The sequence below is a fragment of the Teleopsis dalmanni genome, chromosome 1, assembly GCF_002237135.1.
Source record: "Teleopsis dalmanni isolate 2A chromosome 1, ASM223713v2, whole genome shotgun sequence".
In the NCBI taxonomy this organism is placed as follows: domain Eukaryota; kingdom Metazoa; phylum Arthropoda; class Insecta; order Diptera; family Diopsidae; genus Teleopsis; species Teleopsis dalmanni.
The window spans coordinates 148,967,431-148,978,063 of record NC_051846.1 but is presented as its reverse complement, the minus strand read 5'-3'; the positions used below and the strand labels follow the sequence as shown (position 1 = coordinate 148,978,063).

Here is a 10,633-nt window from a genome sequence, read left to right as displayed (position 1 = left end):
CTTAAACCTTAAGAGATTTAGACAACTACAGTAATCCCTCCTATCAGCGGTACCATTATAACGCGTTTTCATGTTACACGATTTCAAACCCCCGTATAACACGGGCATTCCCCCATATAACGCGGGAATTTGTGCAGTTCATAATTAGCTACACGTACCTTTGCGCGTGTGTATACAGGGTATACGTTATAGTATACCTCTTATATAGTATAGTATAGTATACCTCTACAACGTGTTAGAGTGGTTCCGCGTTATAGGGAGGATTACTGGATATCTAAATCTGAACCGATCAATATTATTATTACTATGAGTGTTTTCTTCCACAACACACACCTAAAATTTAAATTAAAAGTAAATACATTACAAAACAAAAACAAAATTTTTAAATAAAAAAACATGTTCGTAAATCATCGGTTTTCATACAAGATGTATCTAAAAATTTGTTATTAGAAAAACATGTTCCTAAATAGCCAATTTTTATACGGCGTCAATATAGATACAGAATGATCATGTTAGAACCATCTGAAAACATTTATATATGCGAGAATATGGCCAACGCTAGTGCCGAAAATATAGCCGAGTGTATTAAAGAGTGTGATACCCAATAGCTTAAGCCTGGTTCTGGACAAACCTGAACATAAACACAACAGATATTCTGCTGTCTTTTTCGCGACTTCCAATAAACAATTCCAACAGTTGATACTACAGTGTAAACCAAGCGTGCTCCCATACCCTCCTATGGATCAGTGCCCTGATAGAAGAGATATTAACTTAAATACTCCTGATTTACTTTTGAGTACTAACTCAGAGATTCTATATTTTGAGTAAAATTGCTAAGTAGCCCTTAACCTGGCTACTAAAGACGTTTATAGAAGTAAAGCAGATTACATTCTATAAATTAGCCCTAAGTGCTGAATTTTAAGTAAATATGTTATAATACCTAAATAAAGCTCAAATTTTAATAATAAAAACACATTTCTATTTTGACAATTTATATGGCAGGTACATCTATAGTATATCTAAACTGATATAAATAATTTTATATATTCTCTCATATAAATATGAACAAATCCGCTGTGCTACATTTTTTATGAATATCTTTATTAAAAGTGTAGTTTTCTACATATCCAAATAGGTCCTCTTCAGTTCATATGACAGCTGTGAGATATAGAAATTCAGCTAATCCGAAAATTAATCAAGATCCATTAATTATTCCAAAAATTAAAGGACTGATTTAAACTGAAACAGACTGACGCAAACACCTAACTCGTAAAGCTGATATAGAATATGTATAATATACTTTTTAGATTCTCATAGATCTCACGACGTCTTTTAATGCTTTACAAATATCTTTAAGCCGAAAAATTAATCAAGATCTGCTCCCAAGAAGGATGTGCGCAAAGTTTCATTCAAATATCCCAAAAACTAAGGGATTAATTTAAACTGAAACAAACTGACGGACAGACTTAACCTGTCGAGCTGTTTAAAAATATATATAACACACTTTATATATCCTCGCAGATTCCAAGACACCTTTTAATCTATACTGATGTTATACCCATTCCGTGATAATTTTATTTCTAATCAATAAAAATATTCTAGAAAGTTTATCTGAGCTATTAGCACACTGAGAGGATGTTTCCCAATTAAATAAGAAAGTCTGTTTATTTTTTTTATTGAAATTAGTTTTCTCATATATAGATTTTCCAAAAAACTTTATTTATTATATTTTTAAAAATAAAAATAAAAATGAATAAATGTAAATAAAACTTCGAATTGTGCATTAAAATAAGAATAATATTCTGGATTATAACAATAATTGGATTTTCCTTCATACGATAACCCAATCAATTTCAATTTTTTCCAATTGTTATAAAAATATATATATCACATATATAAATCTTGAAATTTTGGAGTGATATATCATAAATGCATAAATACCAATTTTTGTGCTGGTGAATTTGGAATTCGTACCAAAAAAACAGAACTCCACAAACAATTCCAAGAGAAATGCAAAAACTCAAGCTAAACTAGGACAGAGTCTAGTCGAAGCAATAATTTAGAAAGGTTATAAATAAGGCTGCCGACTGTGTTTGGTTTTGCATGCCCCACAGCTCGTACTGGCGAGGTTTTCGGTTTATGCACTTACAACTTTCCATTAAAAAAAAAAAAATAGTAAAAAAAAAACTATGTCAGACCCAACAAATTTTTATGCCATGGCAATACGATGCACTTAACACTATCCAAAGTGCAAATATACACGAGACTCGTTCTATATGCACACTTTTTTCGATTTATATGATTGTAGATATGTATATATATATGCAGCTATATACATATATATGTATTAATTTATGTACTTGATTTGTATATTTGCCGTGCCATTTGTAGGAGTTAAATAAAAACGCATACGAGTTGCGTGTCGAGACAAAATGGTACGCAAAAGATAAAATATCTGCTGGTCCGTAAAAATTAGTGAAATTAAAATTTTTTTTTGTGTAAATTAAGTTGGAAACCCAAATTTTAAAATTAATTGAATTGTATATATTATGGAACAATACTCTTTAAATGCTGCGGGTTAAAATTGGTTTGGCGGGCAACAAAAACAATATTAAGTTATTTTATATGTAAAAATAAAGTTCGTATTGCCAGTGGCGATTTCTGAGTTTCAGCATTTTGAGCCAATAAGATTTGCCCCATATTTAAAATAAAATAAAAAACATTAAAATTTTATTAATGAAAAATTCATATAAAAGAGCACCAATTATTTATAAAGTATTTAAATTATTTTGTGGTGCACAAATTGGCTAAAGAATTCTTCAAAAAATTCAAACAATTAATGAATTTCTTTAAGTAAAATTCTATGAGGCATTTACGCATGTAAACTGGAGTTTTTTTTGAAACAGGTATATAAATATATGTTTATATTATTATATATATATGAAGCTAGTTGAGTCAGTGCACTTGAGCACTTTTACTCTGTATTAACTACGAAGTTTCTTCATAATCCCTCTCTACGCCTTGACTGGTTTATTTTATTCCCTTCATCAGACTAAGCAATAATTGACCTCAGCTCTGCATACCTCCCCGAGGAACTGTAATCATTCTGAGATTCGATAACGCGGTCTTTGAATGCCTGTCAGTTTTTGTAAATAATTTCAGGGCTCTATGCTTTATTTTTTTTTTGATTGAATCAATCTTAACATCCCTAAGGATGTGATTCGTCCTAATGCACCATGGTACCTTGAAAAACCTTCTCAGAGTCTGTCTTTGTGCAATTTCTAGCTGACGAATATTACAAGAAGAACACCGATTTTATTTGTGTTTTTTCGAGTCATTGAGTATAGATCTGCTACTCGTCACTCCACTATTGGCAGCCGATGTAGTTAGTTTGTTGTTGTGGATATAAGCGCGCTTCTAGGCATAATCGCAAATACTTTCAATTTACTACAAACAACAGATGTCTACGATGTGAATGAGCACTATGTCTAAAAAAATTATTTACGAATATTTAAATATAAGAAATAATTCCAAGACCACTGATAGGTATTTGGCAATACTTGAAACAGTACGGTCAGCCAAAAATTTAATTAATTAAAATAATATAAAAATAATTTTTGTTGTTGTAGTTCACTTCTTTTTAAAACCTTTTCATTACACACAACAATTTCTTCTAAGCAAAAATAGTTACTACAGTCATATTGATGTTAAAATCAAGTAAAATGCTTATGTTTACAAGGATTATTTTTTTAGTACTGACTTTGGTTGCAAAATAGCATTACGTATTGATTATTTATTAATATCAATTAATAGTTGTGAATATTCACTACATTTATAATTTTTAGAATGTAATTTTAAACAAATATTTTGTTCTTCATCGTTTGTATCCACACTGGAACCATCTTCACTTGCATCGATTCTAATTAAACTTTCTAATAAAAAAGCTTTTAATTCAGTAATTATAGTTTAGATTTTTTAAGAACATATGCAATTGTTTTTTTTTTATTATTTTTTTCCAATATTCTAATTACTTGCTACTAAACCACATCACAAATCATACTTAAATGTGCAGAATAATACTTCATTCATATTTGCATTTACTCTAAATTCCATAAAAAATGAAAATAAATACTAATGTATATTTATTATTTAAAGACTATTAGGGCAAGTTTTTAAAATAAAAGAGTGCTTGTATTATAGTTATACTTACTATTATGTTTAACATATAATACTCATCTATATAAAATTGTCGAAATTTTTTTGACTTCAAATATAAAGTTTAAATAGAAAAGTACTATAAAAATACAAAAAAACAAAAATATGAAAATAAATTATTTTTTATTCATTATTTATTATATATGGCAATTCTCAAAACAGTGCTGTATAGTCAGCCAAATTTCAATAGATTAACTAAATTTTTGTTCTTGTCTTTTCTTTGCTATTCGAATCCGTCTAAATTTTAAATAGTTTCTTTTCGTCATAAAGACGAGTCTCTATCGGCAAGAAAATATTAACAGAAATTATTATAATTTTTTGCAACATATTTTGTACTCAAAGCCTCACTTCAATCTGTTGATTGTAATGTAGAATCATATACATGATTCCCTCAAAAAATATTTTTTTCTATAATTCTATTATTCTGTGATCAAACACCTTTTATTTATTCCTGTATCTTTAACTATATCACACAGCTATAGGTACATATTCATTATTATTGCCAGTATAAGTTGTAGATTTGAAGCAAATATGAATTGTTAACTGTGGAGTTTTATTATGGACTTCTAATCCCAGATTTTTTATTTTCAAATTAGTTTCTTTTATATTATTTATATTGGTATTCATTTGACTTTTGATTGAGTGGACGGTGTATGAATGCGTTTTCTTAATAAGTCTTAAGCATTTAAGTATATCTATATACATAAATATATATATAAAAATATATTATAGTATATATGTTATATAAATAGTATATCTTTTTTAAGAAAATATATCTGCAGAAACTATTTTAAAGGAATTGAGTTCGAAATAAATACTTTCTAGAATACTATAGTATTTCTATAGAAACAATACATGGGGTAGTATCTTAAGTCAAAATCGCTAAAGTAACGTAATCCCTCAGATTAACATCTAATTCAATAGAATGCCTAAAAAGCTATGACAATTGTTAATTGGATAGCGATGTTTCAACCAGTACTTATTTAAATAATGTAAATAACTCTCTTTGCTCACACTGCTCTGAAGAACTCGAAAACATATAACTCAACTTATTTTCCTGCCCCCGTTATGAGATAGAAAGAGCGAATGTGATGCTTCTTTTTAGGCTGCTATTAAATATTGCAAGCTTAATACAAGAAAGGTATGGGTGACTTACGGTCTGCAGATTTGCAACTAAAGAAATGAGTACACTATAAATAATAGAATGATTTCGCAAAACAAACAGTAAAATGGAATGATTGAGGACAAAGTTAACAAGCCAACAAACGTACAACCAACCATGCAGAGAAGATATTAGCGAGTTAAAGTTATGCACTACCCTTCTCTGTAATTCTCTAGCCACCATAAAAGTGACACTTCAGTCAGCACAAGTCACTTCAGAGACGTCAAATAACACTATCTTGGAAGTAACGCCTGTCATACAAAATATTACCTTCACATTACGATCACTTTCCAAATATTTTCACATACGCTCTGAAAACAAGATAATTAAAAAGAACTAAGTTTAAGTATCGGTTCAAAACAATTTGTTTTCTTTAGATCTGGTACACAACCCTCTTTTTTAATTCTCTTTTGAGATCTTCTTACCAATTATGAAATCAATCAATATTTCCGGTTCACTGTTTATGATGATTAGGAAAAAAATACATTTTATTATAAATAGTTCAGATTAAGCTTAAATCAAGGAGTCGTGTAAATAATTAATAAATAAATAATATAATACAATAAAATATAATTATAATTTTAAATAAATAATTATTATATTATTATTAACATATTATTATTATTAATTATTAATTAATAATTCATTGAAGAATTTATAAAGAGGTTTCTCGAAAAGTTTTGAACAACAATAAACAATTCATTTTATATTATTTTAATTAAATGAATGTTTGGCTGATTATACAGCTGTTTCGAGTATGGCCAAATAACCACCTTTAGTGGTCTTGGAAATAATTCCTGTATTTAATTATTCGTAAATAATTTTTTGAGACTGCAAGCATCAGAAATCGAACTCGTGCCCTGCCAAATTTGAAGCTCAGAGTCAGCGCTCCTGAACCACATTTTGTTACTTTGCTGTGAAAGCTTTCACTTGCGAGAATTTCACGAGAATTTATTACAAAAAAAATTTAAAATATTTATTAATCGATAGACAATTCCAGAAAAATAAATTTATTTACTTTGTAGTCCTTATTCCGTATCCTCTGTATGAAAACTCGAGAATTCATGCCGAGCAATTGATAATTTAAGAACTGGTTTCTATGTAATTTAAGAATACATAAAAGTTTTGATAGCATTTGAGGTACATCAATGATTTCGTTGACATTTTGCCTGCAAATATTAATTTATCTTTTTTCTCATTGCGTTTATTCGACGACCGGAAATCGAAAACCGTGCTCCATTTTAATTTTTTTTCATATTTTTTTTTTGTTTTTCACTACAATTCCAAATGGATTACCGAGGATATTAATTTGAAAATATGCAAAGCGGATTTGCGGTTTGCTGAATGAGTTTTTTCCGCACTGAATACTATAACTTTTAACTGCTTAACTCACCCTAAGTAAATTTAAGTTGCAAAATTTAAGCAATTTTAAATAAAGAAAAAAAAACTTAAAAACAAAAAATAGAAAAAAAAATAAATAAATAAACTCGACTTTATTGCAATATTGAGTTTGCGAGAAACTTTTAAGAAGCAATTAAGCTTGAAATGCAATTTTCAATAAATTACTTTAAAATGACTTTTTTATTGAAATACAGGGTACACAGAAAATTGCATTGCCGTACCAAGCGAATCAGAAACTAACCGTGAAACAGATATTAACTCACTTCACTGGCATTGACCCATCGACGACAAAGAATCCAAAGGAAATATTTGCTGCTGACATACAGAAGGATCTGCTGTTGTTGGAGGAGCAGGAAGGTTCGGTGAATTTTAAGTTTGGCGTTGTCTACATGAAGCCAGGACAAAATTGTGATGATCAAATGCTTAGCAATCGTAAGTACTGGAAAGAGGATTATAAAGAAAATTTTCTTATCAAGCTTAACTAAAGTTAAATTAGAAAAGTAGTATGAAAAGTATGAATATAATCCTCATGTGGCATTTAGTTGACATCTAGTTACTTTCAAAAAAAAAACTGCATGAAACTTAAATTACTTAAGCACCATAAAGTGAGCTACTGCAACGCTGCTTTATATGCAACTGCAGGAAAAACCGTTAAATAATTTTGCTATTTTTTATGCATTTCCCCATACCCCATACCCCACAGCCCATACCACATAACTGACATTTTATCACGGTTCTATTGTTTTCCTACGTGCCACGTCTCCTTCTAAGAGATTCATTAAAAATTGTTGTGCATTGCGCTTTTGTTTCATTTGCAGAGGAAGCCAGTCAGGACTTCGAGGATTTTCTTGACGTACTTGGCGAACGTGTGCGGCTTAAAGGTTGGGATCGCTTTCGCGGTGGCTTGGATGTGAAAGGTAAGCACAAATACAAGTTGGAATATATATATATATATAGTATAGAAATATATTAAAGCAAAGAAACCTGCATTTGCTAGAGACTTTAAGTCATTTGTGGTTTTATGCGGAAAATGTGCTTATTTCATAGCGTTTCACAGTGTTATCATCAAAACTTGAAGTCAAATTACTATTCCATGAACTTGCATAAAATATTTAGTGGTTTTATCTGTATTTATATTTTTTCCACTTTTTCTGTTAAAGGTGATATGACTGGCAAATATTCTGTTTATACTATGTACGAAGGACACGAAATAATGTTTCATGTTTCAACACTTTTACCCTTTTCAAGGGATAATCGACAACAGGTGCGTCATTATAAATGCTTAAAGTTCAATTGAGTGCATTTATCGTATGAATTATAATAAATTTAAGCAGACTTTTTTCGAATCCTTACACAAATTTGTTTTTTTTTTTCATTTTCTTACAGGTGGAACGTAAACGTCATATTGGCAATGACATTGTCAATATTGTATTTATTGATCAAAATACTGTCAATACAAACACGTTGGGTGCCACGCCACCTGATAAAGTTTTGCCAACAATGTTTGACCCCACTTGGATTAAAAGCCAATTTACACGTATCCTTTTCCACTAACCAATTAAGATTAAATTACTTTTAATAATTTATTTCACCAATTCAAACTTTTCTTAACTCAAACCTTAACACAAACACAGATATTTTTGCAGTTGTTACGAAAATCGAGCAAACCTTCCGTTTGGCCGTGTTTTGTGATGAGAATGTGCCACCTTTCGGACCAACGCTACCTAATCCACCGGAGTTTTCGGTAAGTGAAATACACACCCAAAAATGCTAAAAGGTTTATAATTTTTTATTTAATTATCTGATTAAGCCGTTTACAAACGGAAAGGTTTAGTATAGCTTACCTTACGTTTGGAACTACGTTTTGTATAATTTAAATGATTTTTATAATCTTTTAAAAAAAAATTTTTTCCCCAAAATCACTTTTTTAATTAAAAGAACATAATTTTCTTTTTTCTTAAATTATTTTTTATAGCAAAACATTGTTAAGCGTTTTATTTTTGTTATAAAACGAAGCACAAAATCTGTTGAATGTAATATAAATTTTACCGATTTTATATACTTCAAAAAAAGTATTTTTTTCTACAAAATACTTATACACTAATATACTAAAATAAATACTAAATATATACTAAATAAAACACTAAATACATTAAATTGAAATAACTTTAAAATAAATAACGTTAAATAAATTTAACGTCATTTTTTTTTTCAAATGAGACGTGTCTTATGACAAACTAAAAGGGTTTGAACAGTAATAAAGAAACAACAACAAAAATTTTGTTTAATTTATTAAAATTTTGATTAATTATTGAAACGCTCTTTTGAGTATTGTCAAGTACTCATCCTTATGGTTCTTAGGCAATATTAAAACTGTTATTTAATAGTTAGAGGGATTCGAATGGTAATAAAAAGACAACAACAAAAACTTTAGTTAATTTTTGAAATTTGGTTGCCCATGCAAACGTTGTTTCGAGTATTGCTAAATACTTATCATCAGTAATCTTAGAAATACTTACCTAAAATTCATTATTTTTAATGGCTCCGAAACAATCCATAATAGGTAGACTCAGAAAAAAATATGGTCTAAATAAATACAGGTTAATTTGACTTGATAATTTTGTTAGAAAATTTTTATGTCATGTGATAAAGAAGATATAAAAATCAACATGTGAACCAACCTGATATATCAAGTAAGAATATTTTGACCTAAGATTTAGTTAAAATCTGGTTAAATCAATCAATTTATTTTTATGAGTGTAGTTATAACGAGGACAAAACTATTTTTCTTTATAGAGAGTTGAGGTGGTTAAGAAATAATTTCCAAATATTGTGACCTAACATAATTTCGAAAAACTATTGAGAGTGATCCATCAGTAGAATATTAACACTGAATTAAAAAAAAAGATATATGGTTGCCAGGGTCATACTCTAGTTGGTACCCACAAATTGCAAAATGTCGTGGAAGACCTCAATCAACGACATGAACAAGGACAGTTTTAATGGAACTTAGAAATCATTTAATGAACTGTGTACTAATAGCACACAGTAATAGCCTTAAGCTTCTAAAAAGTAGTAGGGAAATAATAATTATATTGCGACAATAATAAATTTTATTAAATGATATGATGTCGATTTAACTTATTTTGATACTTAATCTGATGATTAAAAAAATGATATTCATGTTTTACTACCGAAAATAAACAATAAATTATTAGGGATTATGTGTTGAGAAGAGTAGATATATGTTAAATATCAATAATAAGTATTTGTAATTTTAAATGAATATTATTTGAACAATAAAAAGAGATGACTAATTATTTCAGAGATTAATATACTGAAATTATTATAAAAAATTTATGAGAAATAATATATGCTTTGTGATGTGAAATGTTGGATTATATAGAGTACTTAATAGTATTTTGGCATATATTTCGTTTACGTTGAAGTAGTTAATCCTTCAATATATACTGTATATAAATACCATTTCATATAAATAAATTGAATTTATTTTGTATATTTTGAAAGCCAATTAAATTTAAATTGTATTTTCTGTTTTTAAACCAATTCAAATCCTTTGAATTCATTTCTGATTTTTATTATTGAAAATTCAAATCAGCGAATTGAGACTTATTTGAATATCATATAAATATATATATAATATTTTTTCATTCCAAATATTTTTTCTACATATAATTTAATATCCAAAAAATAATTCTCTATAGTTCGAAATAATTATTCAATTTAAACTTTTTTCTATTTAATTACAAGTCATTTAATTGAACACTTCTGTATGTCACATTTAAAACTGAAAATATCAAAATAGAACGATTTGTTCTGACAATCAATAAAAAC

At 28.4% G+C, this 10,633-nt stretch overlaps 1 protein-coding gene across 1 annotated transcript in view; it reads left to right on the top strand.

Moving 5' to 3' along the window:
* LOC119666421 (GTPase-activating Rap/Ran-GAP domain-like protein 3) overlaps positions 1 to 9,781 on the top strand; it is a 13,027-nt gene extending 3,246 nt beyond the window's left edge. Inside the window, exons 2-7 of the mRNA XM_038075700.1 lie at positions 6,973 to 7,210; positions 7,597 to 7,695; positions 7,939 to 8,042; positions 8,165 to 8,315; positions 8,413 to 8,522; positions 9,701 to 9,781. Coding sequence (XP_037931628.1) covers positions 6,973 to 7,210; positions 7,597 to 7,695; positions 7,939 to 8,042; positions 8,165 to 8,315; positions 8,413 to 8,522; positions 9,701 to 9,781 — 783 coding nt within the window. The remainder of the gene's footprint in view (positions 1 to 6,972; positions 7,211 to 7,596; positions 7,696 to 7,938; positions 8,043 to 8,164; positions 8,316 to 8,412; positions 8,523 to 9,700) is intronic.
* Positions 9,782 to 10,633: the final 852 nt, after the last annotated feature.